Source organism: Epinephelus lanceolatus, chromosome 1, assembly GCF_041903045.1.
Source record: "Epinephelus lanceolatus isolate andai-2023 chromosome 1, ASM4190304v1, whole genome shotgun sequence".
Lineage (NCBI taxonomy): Eukaryota > Metazoa > Chordata > Actinopteri > Perciformes > Serranidae > Epinephelus > Epinephelus lanceolatus.
Window position 1 is genome coordinate 48,689,834 of NC_135734.1, and position 17,719 is coordinate 48,707,552.

General features: G+C 40.4%; 1 protein-coding gene and 1 long non-coding RNA gene across 3 annotated transcripts; one reads left to right on the forward strand and one right to left on the reverse strand.

Moving 5' to 3' along the window:
* Nucleotides 1–495: 495 nt before the first annotated feature.
* On the reverse strand, nt 496–1,738 carry LOC117256698 (uncharacterized). Its single transcript, XR_004501657.2, has 3 exons — nt 1,581–1,738; nt 1,431–1,496; nt 496–1,344 (listed from the first exon to the last, which is right to left on the reverse strand). It is a non-coding gene; the product is annotated as an uncharacterized LOC117256698 (long non-coding RNA).
* Nucleotides 1,739–1,858: 120 nt separating this feature from the next.
* LOC117256689 (V-set and immunoglobulin domain-containing protein 1-like) lies at nt 1,859–17,632 on the forward strand. 2 transcript variants are annotated; one of them, XM_033626259.2, is made up of 7 exons: nt 1,859–2,148; nt 4,242–4,592; nt 7,362–7,397; nt 8,493–8,759; nt 8,922–9,053; nt 10,420–10,501; nt 13,892–17,632. In XM_033626259.2, the coding sequence occupies exons 1-6, from the start codon at nt 2,052–2,054 to the stop codon at nt 10,494–10,496; spliced, it is 960 nt and encodes a 319-aa protein (XP_033482150.2). In that variant the 5' UTR covers nt 1,859–2,051; the 3' UTR covers nt 10,497–10,501; nt 13,892–17,632. The 2 variants fall into 2 exon arrangements, with proteins under 2 accessions (XP_033482150.2, XP_033482149.2); XM_033626258.2 differs by having other exon boundaries at nt 13,955–17,632.
* Nucleotides 17,633–17,719: the final 87 nt, after the last annotated feature.

Sequence of the window (17,719 nt, forward strand, 5' to 3'; positions counted from 1 at the left end):
AATCATTCCCCATACATCTGCCAACTGTGTTTCTCTCCCAATTTTATTGCAGTAATGTCTCCAGTATGTCCGTTTCTGATCTTGATGTTTTTCGAGCTAATGCTTGTGCTCTTTTGTATTGGATCAATGTGTCTAGTGTGTGGTGAACTTTCAATTTTCTAAATGTTCTATTTCTCATTTTTATTGCTTTTCTACACTTGTCATTCCACCACGGCACACTCTTTCCTCGTTTACTTCCTCTACTCTTCAGAATAGTTTCTTCTGCTGTCTGTATCAACGCTGTTATCAATTTCCCGTTCATTTCCTCTACATTTGTTACATTCTTTTCCAGTAATTTACCACACCTGGCTTCACTTAATATTAGATTATAATATGTGAGTGTCAGATCAATCACACTCTCTGTGTTCTGTGAACTATTATACCTTGTGCCCTTTCCATCATTTATACACACCAAACCCATATTATCTATAAACTCCTTTATTACTGACTCATTTGCATCTGTATTATTGCTCCCCCATAATGTAATGTGAGCATCAAAGTCCCCACACCATACTACTTTTCCTTGTATCAGCCCATAACAAAACAAAACACATAACAAAATCCCATTGTGGTCATGTCTGTTGAATACATGAGGTTTATCTGATAAGTTTGATACAAAGTTTTTAAATTCTTGTCCATTAGATATAAGACTCCTTGCATTCCATCACATGGTGACACTGCGCACGCACACACACACACACACACACACAAATAAAACATGCCCAAAAGATAAATAGACAAACTGGTGTGGACTACATAAATGTTTACATAAATTAAGTGAACATAACTAAAGAAATAAAAAATAGGCAATAGGCCTACGGTTTAATAAACTGATTCAAAAACTACAATAACTGAAACTAAATAGGCCTACACGAAAATATATATATAACTAAACTAATTTATCACAATAAATGAAACCAAAATACAAAAGGAAAATTACTAAACTAATTTCTTCATTACACAAACCAAAAGAACAAACGAATAAATGAGGGCTTAAAACATTCGTGTCATGGTCACGAGGCGTGGGCAATCATGTAAGCCCCAGAACAGCCCGTGTGATAGCCAGAACCCTGACATGCAGGCCCAGGCGGCGATCAGCCGCTCCGGACCAAAACTGAGTCCGCCCCAAGCAGCCAAGACAGAACAAAACAAAGGAACAAGATTACAAAAGAGAACCAAATCAAAGAAACGGGATCAAAGAAAATAAACGAAAAGAACCAAAACAAAGTCAAAATGAAGAGCCAAAACAGCAGCGCAGCCCAGGGAGTGGTGGTCAGTAGCGGGCCAAACCGTTACAGAGGGCCGCTAAAAGAAACACAAAAACCTAATATTTAGTCATTTAATTAAATAAATCAAAACTAACCGTTTAACAAAATCAAATTGACACATACCAGGCACAGCAAACCCCAGGCAACCGGAGGATGTGAGCCTCAGGACGCGGCTCAAACACACACAGCCTGAGAATTATGTGCAGATGTTAGTCAGCTGGGAGCTGAGTGACAGACAGATTGAAAAAGCAGACAATGTGCAGGCTGACGTACCAGAGCGGGCATTTGACTACACCCAGCAGGGCTCAGCGGATCACCTCGTCTCCCCCGGCTCCCAGCAGTCAGCTGCACTGCAAGGAGTAGGGTGCGACCACACACATATGAATATAAGGGTGCATATGACACTGCCCAACAACCCCGTTGCACGGAAAGCTGGCACCGTGCCGAATAGTGGCAGGGGAGGAGACTACCGGCTACACATGAATAAAACAAGCCCACAGTCACCGCTAATAAGTGAAACTCAGGGGCGGGCTGGCCATAGGGAGGTTCGGGGCTAGCTAGTTAGCCTCTGATTGGCTAGCTAGCTAACTAGAGGCGGAGAAAGCGCTAGCTACCATCCGACGAAAAACATATCGCCTCTAGTTTGGATGAAAGCTGTTGAAGTTAAAGTTTGCCGCTACGGCGTGACTACAAACACATCCAACCACCTTCCAGCACATTCAACGGACATTACTTCGGGACAACATGTTAGTCTCCAGACTTCAGGGGACAGCTTTGGAGCTTCTGTCTGTGTGTTTCTGTCTGCTGACTCTAACTGCGATAGTATTTGGACATGAACAAGGTAAGCACGTTAAACTAATATAACTCAGTAGTTCATCAGGGGTCATTAAAACGCCCGGTCTGCCACTTAGGCCCATCTCTATTATCTCTAAAGATAATCAGCATATAGGCTAATTAATGTCACACACTGAATCTGTTTCTGTCGGATGCGTTTTTTAAGATGTTACGCACAGAACCCTTGCACACTAACGCAATCCACTGATGCCGGTGTGTTTCATTGCTTTGTTCGTTGTGACAATTCGCAGTTTGTGACAGTGCCTCTCTCTGCTGGAGTTACCTGTCAGACTTTACTACACTTTACTCGCTGTTCTGCACGCGGTGCACCGGGTCACGTACACGAAGGGACGGAACCATCCTTCGCCTCTTTCCTCCACATTCTGTGCGCTGCCCACGATCTCCTGCCCTTCACGGACTCACCGTGCGAATGTGATTGACAAAACGTGAGGTCGTATTTTCTTTTTGACGTGCGACATTTTCGGACGAAAAAACGGACTCAGGCTGCGGTCAAGTGAGCCGTCATTTCGTCTTCAAGCCAGCCGCGACACGGGTTTTTAATGCGTGTCTATTCGCGGACGGTGAAAACTGCCCAAAGTGACATAAGACTAAGGTTGTCAAAAGTATCAATACTCAAACGCTGTATCCGGATACAATAATAATTTACAAGTATCGATACTAACAGTGACAAAATATAACTTCTAACGTTAATGTGGGAGCTAAGCAGAAAACTTTATCAGTCATGCCCGTCTGTAACATTAATAGACAATGTTAGTTTAACAGGACAACACAATTATGTGTGTCTGAAAAGTTATGTTAACTGTAAAGTCACAGATTGAAGCTGAAAAAACGTTTGGTTTCTCCCGTGACCCCTGGTTCTCTGATCACACAGTGAGGTAGAAACAGGAGCATCCTGAGCCTAAACTACCAACTCTATTTGATCAGCAACGAAAATATGGTGCCAATTCACCAGAAGCACAGAAAATAAACAGGGCTGTAGATAAATACATTTGTATGGACAGCTCTTGTTTCTGGTTGTTATTTATTTTGGGGGGATTTTTTGTTGTTATCATTGATGTTACTGTTCTGATCTTTATTTAAAAATGACATGCCTCTTAATTTTTTTGCTGCTGTAACGAAAATGGTATCGAGTATTGAATATTTTCCTGGGTATCGATGTCGAGTTTGAAATTTTAGTATCGTGACAACCCTACGTTCCAGTAGGTTTCATTGTGGGCAGAGGCAAAGCCCGTGAATCAACTCAATACTTAATTTGAATTGTATTAATGAGCGTAAGAGCCATTTCTGTGCATGTGTTCCATTTTTATTTTTGTTTATTTTTGTTGCTGTGAGCTCCCCACCACTGGGGGCATCCCTGCTGTGAACTGTTCAGGTCATATCATCAGCCAGGTGAGGCAATCAGGGGTGGCTGATGGAAGGGAAGAAAGCAGATTTAGACTGTGGTGTAGCGTGTAGTACCATGTGGTGTCGTGTCGGTGAATGGTGTTTGTTTGTATTCTGAATTGGTAAATCTGCATCTGCATTGGTCAGCAGACAGTTGTTCTTAAAAGTGAAAGTTTGGCTCGTATTGGAAACTGTGGACCTGAAGAATGTGAACAATAGCACCATGATTATTCCTGATCAAAGCAGTGGAGTGGACATGTCATTTACACACGTCAAAGCATCTTCACCATAAGCAACCAGGTGCCCTTGATTGATAAACAAAAGGGGTCACTACAATGATTATTGATAAACATAATGAGTGATTATAGATTATCATTACACATGTTATTTGCTTCAAGTCCAGACTATAAACCTTTCAAAACAATATGACTACTAATGAACATGCTTGTAAACTGTGTTCCAGGTTAATTTAGGGGACACATATTTTATTTTATTCATTATGCTCAGAGCTACAGTTTCTATTTATTGTGTATATTTTTTTGTTTGATTGTTGTGTTTCTATATGTTGCCTTTTTAACTGGGACCTGTTCCTTTGTGTACTGTGTACCATGTTATGGAATGACAACAAGACTCCTTGTGGCCTTGTATGTCAAATAAAATAAATGTTTTCAGATATTCTGCTTTAACTTCTTTCAGGGTCAGGTGACGTCACAGTGGTCGTCAAAGAAGACAGTGATGCTGTGTTACCCTGTTCCCTCAGCACCAAGGAGAACATTGAGTCATATGTGTTTGACTGGATTAAAGTTGCTCAGAAAGATGGAAAAAAGAAGGAGGTGTTCTTTTATGATGCAGGCATCCATTACAACAACGGGCGATCAGGTCAGAGTGAGGAGTTCAAAGGTCGAGTCTTTCATTTTCCTGTAGAACTGCAGTACGGCAACGCCTCCATTATCATCAGAAAGACGAAGGTGACTGACAGTGGAGACTACACCTGTGTTTTTCCACGTCTTCAGACACGTCAAACATTCCACATTAAGCTTGTTGTTGGTGAGTTAAACAGTTTATTCCTAATTTATTGTCTCTCCAGTTTTCATTTTAGGTATGAAACAAGGATTTTGTGAATGTGTACACGCAAAACTATAGTTTTTCTTATGGATTAATAAGATCAGCTACCTCAGTAAATTGTGCAGAGCACATTTTCCACAGTGTAACTACCCCACATTAGCTGCTATAGTTTCAACCTGTGATGCTTTTCATATCAAAAATTGACCTGATATCTTTTCTCTCTTTGCTCCTCTTCCTTGTTTACCTCTATGTGGTCTTATCTTTCTTTATAAGCAAGCACCTGTAATGACACTGACACCTATTGTCCTGTTGCCTGCCTGCAAAATCTTCTATGGTGAGGGAACTGAGCTTCTACTTACTGCTCTGCCTCTTAGGTCAACTATGACTATGACCTGCTGCCGCTTGCTCTATCTGCATTTGTGTGCTACGCAGAGTGAGTGAGTTTTGTTTCTATTTCTATTTGAACCACGGGCTCTTGCACATGCACATGCTGCAAATTCTTTTTCCTCCTGCAAATCAATTGTTATCTCCTCTTGGCTTACGTGCATTTGGTCTTGTGTGTGCTTGTTTGAATTTGTGTATTTGTCTCTCTGCAGTAGGCTAAATGTCAAATACTTGTGGACTAATTAGCCTAATATTATGTGTGCACATGAATAACTGTGTGCTTATGGACCTTTTGTGGTTGTGGTGATGTGACTCATAGTTGTTGAAAAACCTTTTTTGACTGTTTTATACAGTCATTGATTGCTGACTCCTCACTCCTCTTAACCAGCAGGTAGGGGGTGCAAGTTTTCCCAGAAAGTGTCATGGCTAAAAACAACAAGCCACATTTTGGCCTTCAGCTCAAAAACTGACATAAATGTTTGGTCTCATTTTGCACCAGTGCATCTGCAGGTCAATTCAATACCTGATATGTAACTAAAGTTGTGCAAGATACAAGATGAAATAGCCCCCTTTATGTTATTCTCACCACCATCTTTACTGTAAGGGAGCCTGGGGGGACAGTTCTACCGGCAGCAGCTCTCAGTGATCTGGCTGTATGCTGGTTTTGTTCTAATGCTAACATAAACGAGTAGTCCCAGAGCACTGATAAAAGTGGAGTTTGAAATAACCTTTTAACTTTATTAGGCTAATTAACAGCCCCCAAGCTCATTGACTATCCTCACGTTCTTATTATGAGTGGTTGTCAGAAGAGGATGAAGGGAAGTAGGAAGCCTGAATACTTCCAAATTTGCACTGCAGACCTCTAGGTGTGGTCATGACATCAAAGATGTTGCAACGGTACTGTATGTTCAAGCTGTTAACTCATTGGAATTACATGTATGCCACCAAAATGAGTCAGCAGGCTCTTATTTAAGATAAGATAAGATAAGATAAGATAAACTTTATTGTCCCACAAGTGGGAAATTTGTCCTGGGCTTGTTCACCCATGCTGCAGCCACAAAAAGCATTCAATTCCATAAGAACATACAAACAGACATCAACAGACAATCAGAAGCTAGAAAAAGTGCCTCACACATGCGTGATCACAAAAGATCACAAAGGAATAAGATAGAAAAAATGTATAAATATATACAGACAATTTGGAAACAGTAGCCTTTAAAGTGCAGAAGTGTGCAAAAGTTGAGAGCATCCCGGCCTTGAATGCCACTAATAAAGAACAAAAACAAAAACAATGGCCTTTACATGCTACTATTTAAGAGCTTGATAGACACCGGGACAAAAGAATTTTTAAATCTATGAAGTTTACAGCGAGGAACTCTGAACCTTCTTCCAGAGGGTAGTAACTCATACTCTCTGTGTAGGACATGAGACTAATCATGGATAATCTTATTTGCTTGTCGCAAGGAGGCCTGTTCGTAGATACTCTGCATGGATGAGTGTTCTCTTTTCCATGCTGTATGGATCAAACGCATCAGTTTGGTTTTTAGCTGTACAGAAAAGTTCCCAAATCATGCTGTCATTCTGTATCTGATAAGGCTCTCTAAGATTGCCTGATAAAATATCAACATGATATTTTTATCAACACCATGTGCTCTCAAGCGACGCAAAAAGTGCAACCTTTGTTGCAATCTGCTGCAGAGGCAGTCAACATGTGTGCTCCAGGTTAATGTGTTGTCTATGAAGACACCAAGATATTTATAAGAATTAACCTGGGTAATAGTTTGGTCATGGATAACCACCGGCCTGTGGTCACCAATCCCCCTAGGATCGAACACAATCTCTTTTGTTTTACTAGTGTTCACAATAAGATAGCTGTCATCGCACCATTTGACAAACCTCTGAATTTCTAAAAGATAATCAGATGTGCCACATTTCTTATCCAATAAAGACAGAATGGCGGTATTGTCAGAGAATTTCACTGGTAGCATAGTTAATGGAAACATTCAGATAAATGTACATGGCAAAGAAGCTGGCCTGTGGTAACATGTAGACCTACACAAAGTACCAACCTAGTTTGCAGGGTTTGCATGCATTAAATAAATACAGGTTCAAGTTTTGTCATATAAAAAATTACAATTAAATGCTTTTGCGCAGTGGCACCCTCTGCCTTACACAAATCTTCCACATATTATAACCTATTGTCACTTATTACTGTTGTGCTGAATGACAGCACGCCTGTGATTATCCATCACCAAATCACAGCCATGCTGATATGTAGTACATTAATATTAGTATTCAGTAATAGCTAAAATGACAAGTTCATGATATCACCCACAAACTAGCCTATTGTTCCTGTTTTTCTTTCAGAACTCATCTTTAAAGACCGATCGAGAGACATCTCAGGTGAGTGAGGATTTCACTGGTCTCTACAATTGTGATGTGTATGACATGGCTGTACTAACAGCAGCTTCATCATAAGAAGAGCCACCTTCCTGTGTTCCTTCAAGGAATATATAAAAGAAACAATGGTCATCATGATGACAGTAACAGTGATCAAGGAGCCAGACTTTGGTGCCAGTTCTCAATGGGCGGGCACTGCAATCACATTTATCTTTGACTGAAAAATCCTTCCACCAGATTAAATAATACAAATGACATAATTCTTACTGATGTTCTTTTTTTTAAAATCTAAATATGTTCTTTCTTTTTCCTTGATAATGGTCTCCAAACAGATCATGTATCTCAACCTCTGCTGAACAGAGCCATGATCTGTCAGTAAGAATGTCAGTAAGAATTATGTAATGTGTGTTTTTTGGTCTGGTGGAAGGATTTTTCAGTCAAAGTTAAAACAACAAAAATATGATGGGTTAAAGTGTGATTTGCAGTGCCTGCCCCACTGACTCTGACACAGCTGGCAGCAAAGTGGCTCCTTGATCACTGTTACTGTTGTTGTGACCGTTCCCTCTTTCGTATTTTCCTTGTGTTCCATGAAGTCATTTTGAATATTCTGCTCTCTGCATAGTTCATGTGTGTATGTGTTTTAATTAAATGAGTTTTTTTATTTATTACAATGCAAGAAATTGGATTGTAAGTTAGATGATTTAGAATCTTAAAAGAGAGGTTTACATGCAGTATGTACAATGAGAGAGTAATCATCGTTCCTCTCCGTACAAACTGCGAAGTGATTCTTTCATGACGTAATTCCACTGCAAGAGGTGGGAACAAACTCCACGGTCCCCATTCTGAGCAAAAATGTAGTCAGAAGTCCAGTCAGACAGTGTTTCCTTACTTAGCTGCTGCAGAGAGATACTCTTAAGTTTTAGTTCTGTTAACATTTTTTATCATACTTTATTAACATACCTTATTATGTTCTAAGATTTATCTCCTATCATGTTGCCTGTTTCTTTTTTCTTACTCTTATAGACATTATACACATTGTATGGCACACTGAAATTAAATGTATAGTGCTGTTAACAATTCTTAACTCTGTGTTCACAGGTGCAGCTCCAAAGCCTGTCTTAACAATAGTTGCTGTTACAAACTTCGGGGTGCAGCTGCAGTGTGACGTACGGGATGCTTCTCCAGAACCTAAAGTGGAGTGGCAGGACAGTGATGCCAACAGCCTTCCTGCTGAAAACCCACAGTTCACAGAAAGAGGAGGCAACTACAGCGTTACCCTGAATGTGACCAAGGCTGGCTGCTTCCATTGTGTAGTCAAGCAGGAGGAAATCAGACATATGAGTGAAGCTGAGATCTGTGTGTCAGGTGAGATTCATTACAGTGGTGTTTTAATCTGCAAATTACTCTACATGTTCATATGATGTAACTTTAATTTTCATAGATTTTAGGCATAGCACCTGCGTTGTTTTCTGCTATACACAATTACATTGCATTACATACACTTGTTTTTTTTGTGATGTGTTTCAGAGAAACTGTTTGAGGGCATGTCCTGCAAAGTGAATGTTACAGGAGGGTTGGTTGGTGGAATGATTTTGGGAGCTCTTACTGTTGCTATAGCCTATGGTTTTGCACTGTGGATAAAAACACGCTGCAGTAATGGTAAGTTTTATATAATGTATTAACATATCTGTAATGTGCAAACGTCAACATAAACAGATAATTTCTTGTCCTCTCAGATACGAAATATATCAGGTTTGTATTTAAATTCATAAAAAAAATCCACTGAGACTTCATTTATTCATGAGGCTTATAGTTCTTGTTTAAAAATGAATATATTCATTCATTTCCTGTAACCGCTTTTCCTCTTGAGGGTCCCAGGGGGGCTGGAGCCTATCCCAGCTGACACTGCATGGGAGACAGGGTTCATCCTGGACAGGTCATCGCCAGACTATTGCAGGGCTGACACATAGAGACAGACAACCGTTCACACTCACATTCACACCTACGGACAATTTAGAATCACCAGTTAACCTGCATCTCACATGAACAGTGTCCATGAGAGGAAATAGCTCTCCATACCAGCAGATGGCGGTCGTCAGTAAGGGAAACCGGAAGACTGTCTTGATACTAGTTAGTCAATTAGCACATTAACAACATAATCCAATGCTGAAAGAACAAAGTGTATTTACCAAGCATTAGTGAACAATAACAAACAAACAAAACAAACCACCACAAACTGTTAATGCTAAAGAGCTCAATGGCTAAAGAAAAATAATCTGACCTTATGTAACAAGTTTGTTTTGGTCTCACTCCTTCTTGACTTTAGCACTTTGTTTACTTTCCTCACTTAAGTTTCTCTTCTTTTGCACTGAACTGCCAATCAGAGTGACTTCATAAACCAATGGGTTCGCAGTCGCTGGCGCCAAGTCAACATGCTAAATTGGCAGAGAAAAAGGCGACTAGTACCGATGAGGGCCAGTGTTGCGGGACACACCACAGTGACAAGGGCCACGAATGCTCACCGACAGCCCAACATTGTCTGATGGTCGACAGTTGTCTCAGTGTGCCAGGGCCTTTAAACTACCAGCTGATAACTGACATTAGCAGCTAGTCAGTTCAAGTAACACTAGTGTAGAACTGTTGAAGAGCTGATTAATAATTATTTCATCAAGCAAAAATGCCAAACTTTCTGTGGTTCCAGCTTCAACAATAGTTGCAGGTTGATATTTTTCTGCGTCTGCAGCTCAAGTGAGCTATATTCATTTATAAACTGTAGACTCTGACTCATAGCTGTGTTTTATATCATCACATATTGTTAAATGTGACACAGATTTCACAGTCTACGAAGAATGTTTGATTGTCGAGCTCAGGGTTCATCTGTAAACACAAATTAATTTGCTGACTAAAACTATTCAGACTCCACTGTGAACTGTTTAAAAAGCAGACTTCTGATGGATGATACAAAACTGATGATGTTGTCTTTTCTTTTCTTTTCTTTTCTTGTCTTTTCTTGTCCTTTCTGCAGGTGCTGGTAAGCAGAGTGAGGAAAATCCTTCAGAGGTGCCACTTAATCTACAACCTACAGCATTACAGTCTTCCTAAAGCCAGTGAGTGAGCATCACCCTGACGGATAGATAAAGAATTTTATTTAAACAAGTTATTTTTATTGGTAATTCAATAAAGATGCACAGAGCATCAACAAACAAACACAGAACCAGCAAGGACAAAAAGACAACCCCACCCACCAACCCAGAAACAAACAGAGAAAGGCAGACCAGCCAAAGGAAATCCAATACACAAGTAAGAAAATAAATTAGGAATTAAAAAAAAAAAGATATACATATATATATTTATATGAATTTAAAAAGGGAAAATGACGACAAATTGATTAACTTGTGTGACATCAATAGGGAAGTATACCATGTTTCATTACAATTTTTCAGCTTCCATATTTGCCACAAAAGTTAAAAAAGTTTGCCAGGTGGCAAAGAGGCGTGCAGTTGATCCTTTAATAAAACAGATTTTCTCCAACTGTAAATGATACATAACATCCTTAATCCAATGTCCATATGTTGGAGGTGAAGAGTCCTTCAAGGATGAGCCCTCTGGCCAGAAGTGAGCAGAAAGAGACAATGGCCGCGTTTCCCAGTTAAGAACGATCTTAAGACTTGAGAGCACAGTTAAGAACATCTTGGCTAAGAAGGGTCGCCAAGAGTGTTTCCCAGATGTGTTCTTAATGCCCTTCTTAGGGTCGCTCTTATGATTGCTCTTTAAGAAGCTCTTAACAGGAGCTGGCCACTACCGCGGTGCTGAAACTAAATCAATTGATGTCAGGCATATCGATGACCCACCACTTAATCAGCGCATAAGTCACACACAGTGCTGCTACCTAACACACTAATTCCCTGCTGCTCGTGTGTATGTGTGCTCTAATAATTCTAATGAAAAACTAAGACGATATTTGTTAATGACCTATTTTCATGATGAAAACAAAACTGCAACTAAATAAGAAGTAGTCTTGGTAAGAGAATCATGAGGAAATGTGTTATATTTAAACCAAAAACACAGACGCCTTGCTGAGGCTGGTGCTGTCTCCCAGCACCTCCAGGAAGCTCCCCACTGCGTAAAAACGCAGCGCAGCCAGGCACTGCACCTCCGGGCTGAGGGCGAAATTGCACCACTAGTTGATGAGGCATTGTATCTCAGCATGGGGCAGCTGGTACTTCATTTGGACAGCCCGGTCTGACAGCACACTGAGTGGGCTGAAGTGCTGACACACAAATGCATTTACATATACGGTCTGGCTTCGCACACGGCGACGCTGTTGGTTAGCAGCGAGAACATGCTGTAAAGCAGCCATGGTATCTCACACATGTGTGATGTGGCAACGCCTTTATATAGAGTAGCAGGTGGAGCGTCCCTTGATGAGGTTCCAGCTGAGCTCAATTACACCTGTCAGTTGCCTAATTTCTGTGAAATGTCGCAGGTTTGGAGGGTGGATGTGTTTCTGTTGTGCCCTGACACATTTTTTGGGAGCGGTAAACTATCTCATATGTGCATGCAGATGTGGGATATGTGCAGACAAGTTATGATAAATGATAGTCATGATGATACATTTTATTTGTGTGCCTGATGTGCACAGCACATACAGGAACACACTTGTTATTCCTCATACTTATTTTTCTTATTATTTTTCTTCCGCCAGATTTCGGTGTGTAACTTGTGCCACAGCTTTGAGCACACACAGGGTCTTCATAAAACATATAGATTCAAGATTCAAAGTGTTTATTGTCATGTGCACAGTAAGGACACGCGTTTCCCTGCAGAATGAAATTCATACTTTTCTGTCACCAATTAATGCTAAACAATATAAATCTGAAGTATAAAAAAGATCAAAATATACTGTTTTAATATCTCTTTGCTTAGTGTAATTTTAATTTGCCTGCCGCAGCTGGATCTGTGAGCGTTTGGTCGCTAAGAAGACTGTTAAGAGTGGGTCAGCTCGATCTTACAACTCCTTCTTAGTGAAAGATCTTCTTAAGCTAAGAGCGATCTGGGAAACAAGTTTTTCTTTCACGGGAGGCTTAAGAGCGTTCTTAAGAAGCTCTTAGCGCTAAGAGCAATCTGGGAAACCTGGCCAATGTCTGCTTGGGCTCTACTGACATCTAGAGCAATTACTCAGAATATTGCCATGGACATAAATGGGCCAACCAGCTGGCTAAACATTGTTGAAAAAGTTTTAAATGCTAAATCCCAGAAATGAAATATTTTCGGACATGACTTTTATTGCAGGGCTTTGCTATGAATTCTTTTTATGTCTCAAGTTGCTGTTGCTCAACATGATTATTGAGATCACAAATAGCAGCCACTGTAAATGAATGAGATGAAGCTGCGTAGAAATTCAACAAAACAGTGAGCACGTTTACATGCGCACAATAATCAGATAACTGGGAATAATCAGGTAATGGTAATAATCCAATTTGACGCGTTTACATGCTCTTCAATAATCTGATAATGAGAAAAACCTGGTTTACATGATTCAGTCCTTCAGCTGGATTTCTCCCCAAGTACATGACATAAAACTCAAACTTCTTGTTACAGTAGGTACTCATATCCTTGAAAAACCTCGAAAAGTATGCAAGTCATATATTTGCAAAATAAAGCACTCATCATGCTGACAGCTTATATTCTTACAGTACTGTTTGTTTTTATCATTAACAAATACATGTGAGAGCATTCTAATGTGTAGTTTATCAGTGTGGAGCCAATTTTACATACTTTGGGTAGATTCGGAGTAAAAGTACTGCAAAGTGCAATATACAAGTGTGTTGTATATAAACTTGTCACACAAAGTGCATAACATATAAGTAAGATAAAATAAAAGTGACAATTTAAACACTGAGAATATAAAAATATATTATTTTATGTAAAATCTTTATCTGAAAGGAAACAAAAGCTGTCAGATTAACGTAGTGGAGTAAAAAGTACAATATTTCCCTCTAAAATGTAGTGAGCTTGTAGCTTGTGAAAAGAGACGATAATGGTCGGTACTGTTTTCTCTTCCCTTAAAGTGATTAAAGTTGTGCATTAGCGGTGTGAATAAGATGGTGACAATCAAGTATAGAAAGAGACAAAAGATTCAGATTTGAGATTGTTAGAAATGTGAATGTAGACTCTTAAACAAAGGTTGAACCTCCCTCGTCGCCTGGATTAGAAAGAGAAGGTGGAGATGTAATCACACTGGTTTTGTTCTTTAAAAGGTCCTCAGATAGAAATGAGAGATCACCAAATTCAAAGTTGTTGTAAATATTTAATTATTTTTTTAATTTATAATATGAAATTAAATCCAATCTTAAAATTGTTGTTAAAGCTCACAAAGGGGTTAATAAATATATGACCCTATATGTATCATGTTTATAAGAGCCAAGTCAGAGTCTGTTTGATACTGATGATCATCTTCTATTCTCACTTTGTAAACTGTGGCCTTTGATGTGCAGGGGAACCAAGAATTTGCCACTGAGCTGAACGTGGTTTGACACCCCTATTTCACACCTCTACAGGGGACTCTGCACTCCTACCCTCAATGGAAAACATCAAGACCATGGCTATATCCCCCTCAATCAGGAAAAGGAAAAAGGAAAGGAAAAAGAAAAGGAAGGGAAAAACTACTGGCAATGCAACCGCACTGAAATAGACTAAAACATGGATCATGGACTACCTCACTGTCCGGGCACTAAATATGAGAGTGGACAGCTTTACAGCTGAGGTTGTGATTTTCAACACCGGCACACCTCAAGAACTTTTTACTTGAAAATCTACAAGGTACAACTGCAGTGAAATATGATCCAGTCCACTCCTTTAACTTATGCGCTGTAATTTGCATCTTCTTACATCGTTGACTGGTGCATTATAATTGTCCATGTTTCTGGATGGTTATGGTAATCTGTAGTTTCTGGTTGTCAATGATTTCACTTTCCACACATCCCAACCATAACAAGACAGCTGCATGGTCGCTCCTCCCAGTCATGCAGAGCACCTTTTCTCTGCTTCTCTCAAGTATGCTGTAATCTCATCTCTGTTAAAGAAAAACAATCTAGACCCATCGTGATGAATAATTACAGACTAATTTCCAATCTTACTCCTCTGAGTAAAATACTTGACAGTGTTGTATGCAAAGAACTGGATGGATATCCTTCAACTCACAATATTTATGAAACATACCAATCGGGTTTCAGAGCCAAAAATAGCTCTCATAAAAGTAATAATGACCTTAAAGGGATAGTGCACCCAAAAATGAAAATTCAGCCATTATCTACTCACCCATATGCCGCGCTCACGAGACCAGCGAAAGTTAGAGCTACAGGCTATAATGAGGCTAAAAACAGTGTTCAAATGACGTTTTTCCAAACAACTTTTTATGTCGGGGCTTCAGGACACTTGGATCACTACGGACGAGCAGTATGGAGATATTTTGTGGTTTCAATTATGTGTTTTTTGACGTTTGAACCTGGGGCACCGTCAGCCTCCATTAGATGGAGTTGTGTTGCTACCTCCTCTCCCCTTGGATCTCCACAAGGGATGTGAGGACTCTAAAACTTCACCTGAGCCTCCCTCGGCATATGGGTGAGTAGATAATGGCTGAATTTTCATTTTTGGGTGCACTATCCCTTTAAGATCAACAGTCCCCCACAGAGAACCTCAATTTCAGTATTGCTTGATCTCACTGCTGCCTGATATTGTGGATCGTGATATCTTAATTCTTAACTTTTTGTCGAAAAAGGTTCACCGTAAAGGACAAGAGCTGTTATGTTTCAACTGGTAACCTTGAATCTGCGGAAACAAAAATTTGCTCTGCATGGGGTTCCCCAAGGATCAATGCTTGGGCCACTGCTCTTCAACCTATGCATGGTCCAATTTGGTATTATCATAAAGAAACACAATATATCTTCCCCTTCTTGCACCACTGACACACAGCTGTACATTTCCCTTTCCTCTAATGATCTCAGTCCTGTTAAAGGGGCAAAAAGCGAAATCGTTTCACCGCTAGGTTTGCTGTTGTGCACTGCCTGTAGACCAAAACAAAGTGTGTCATGAGCCACTCCTCCCTCTACCTCTGCTCTCCACCCCCCACCCCACTCGCCTCGTTACCTATCTGTGTAGCCGAGCACCGCAGCATCTCCACGGACTATTACATCCAGACGGTCCCGGTGTTTCTTCCGCAGGCTCCACTTCACTCAGCTGCCCAATATACCCGCTGCTTCTTCCCACTTTAACCTGAATAACAAACCAGGGCTCGGTGCTCCGGTTGGATCCAAACGGAGAGCCGGGGCTAACGTTAGCTGGGAAGCTAGCGGAGGCTAACTGGCTGTGCTGGCAGCTGAGTGAAGTGGAGCCTGAGGAGGAAGCACCGGTTAGCCCCGGTTTCACTACAGGCAGATTCACTCGCCACAGGGGCGAGGAAATAAAACCTAAACAGCCAACTTAGTTTGGCTTAGTTTAGCAGTTAGCGATGTCATTCACTCACTCTCAGTCTCTGCTGTTTTTAGCTATTTCCCTGCTTTCCTGTTAGCATTAGCACTAGTTGGCTGCCACGTTAACGTCCCTACTCTTCTCCGTGAGCCCGTGAGCCTGCGGCTCATGGCTCCGGCTCACGGCTCCGGCTCACGGCTCCGGCTCACGCAGAGTAGGGACGTTAGCGTTAGCTCCTGGAATTAGCACTAGAGCTACTACGGCTACTGGAGTAACTTACAGCTGTGGAGCGCTTCTACCAGCTCTTCTAGTCACTGAACCTCGCCTCCATTTCAGCAAATATATTGCATTTATTACAGGTACCATCATCATTGAAGTAAGCAGGGGAATAGCTAAACACAGCCACCAGGCTGCCCGCCGGGCTACATTTTACAATGCTAATTGCAAATGTTAGCTGGGCTGCTCACCTAACACAACCCTAACGCCTGACCCATTGCTGGGACAGAGCCGCTAATAACTCAAGCTCTGGACATTAACCCATGCTACGATTGTAACATTAAATTTACACATGAATGTACATGAACGCGCAGCCGGACCGGCTTGTAAACAAGGGGCTGTAGATCAACACAGAGAGAGGGTGTGTGAGGTCATGCTATACTCCAGATGAAATTACACCTCTAGTTCTTCACATAGCAATTTTTTATTTCCTTCAATCTAGAAATGATGAATGTCGCTTATTGCTCCTTTAACAAACTAGTAAACTGTATTGATGATATTAATTGCTGGATGTACACAAACCTTTATTAGCTGAATACAGACAAGACTGAGATACTTGTAATTGGTCCTTAAAGTCAGAGACAGAAAATGCATTCACACTTGGAGTCATTGTCTCTGAAATACAGTGACCAAGCCAGAAACCTTGGTATTATTTTGGATACTGATATCGGTTTTGAAATTCACATTACCAATATCACAAGAACAGTGTTTTACCACTAAAAATATATCAAAACTCAAAGCATTCATATCTTAAACTGACTCTGAGAAACTTGTTTATGCATTCATCTCAAGCAGGTTAGACTACTGTAACACTCATTTTGCAGGATTATCCAAACAAACAGGTACCAGCTCATTCAAAAGGTAGCAGCCAGAGTCCTTACAGGTACAGAAAAAATTGAATATATTACTCCGGTACTGAAAACACTTCATTGGCTCCCAGTACGATATAGAATCACCTTCAAAATCCTGCTTATCATGCACTTAATGGTTTGGGAACATTTCTGACTAGCTCAATGAATAAAACTTGATCAAGCCTCTCAGGTCATCAGGCAAAGGTTTTCTGGCTGTACCCAGAATCAGATCTGGTTCTGATGAAGGTGCCTTTACTTAATGTGGTCCTGCTCTCTGGAACAAGCTACCTGCTGACTTGAGGTCCATTTGTGTGTTTGTGAATGTGTAGTTATTTAATTGCACTTTTTCTGGCCATTTTCTATGTGATTATGTTCATGGCCCGTGCTTATACTATATATTTATACATGTTGTTGTTGCACTTTGAGTTTACGTGTAATGAAATGTTAAAATGTGCTATATAAATCAGATCTTCCAGTTGACCTCATGTTCAAAAGCTTCATATGACTCCTAAGTATTTCAAAGAATGCTTGAATGCTGTTTATATACACTTTAACTTGCAGACCTGCCATTTATTTTGTACTTTTTCTATTTGTGTGTATATCAGAGGTCTGTATTACTATGCTTCACAATAAAAGTATTTGAAACAACAATTATGTTGTTATGGCTACTGTTGAGCAAATCTAATTTAATTTATATACTTTATTAATCCCCGAGGGGAAATTCAATTT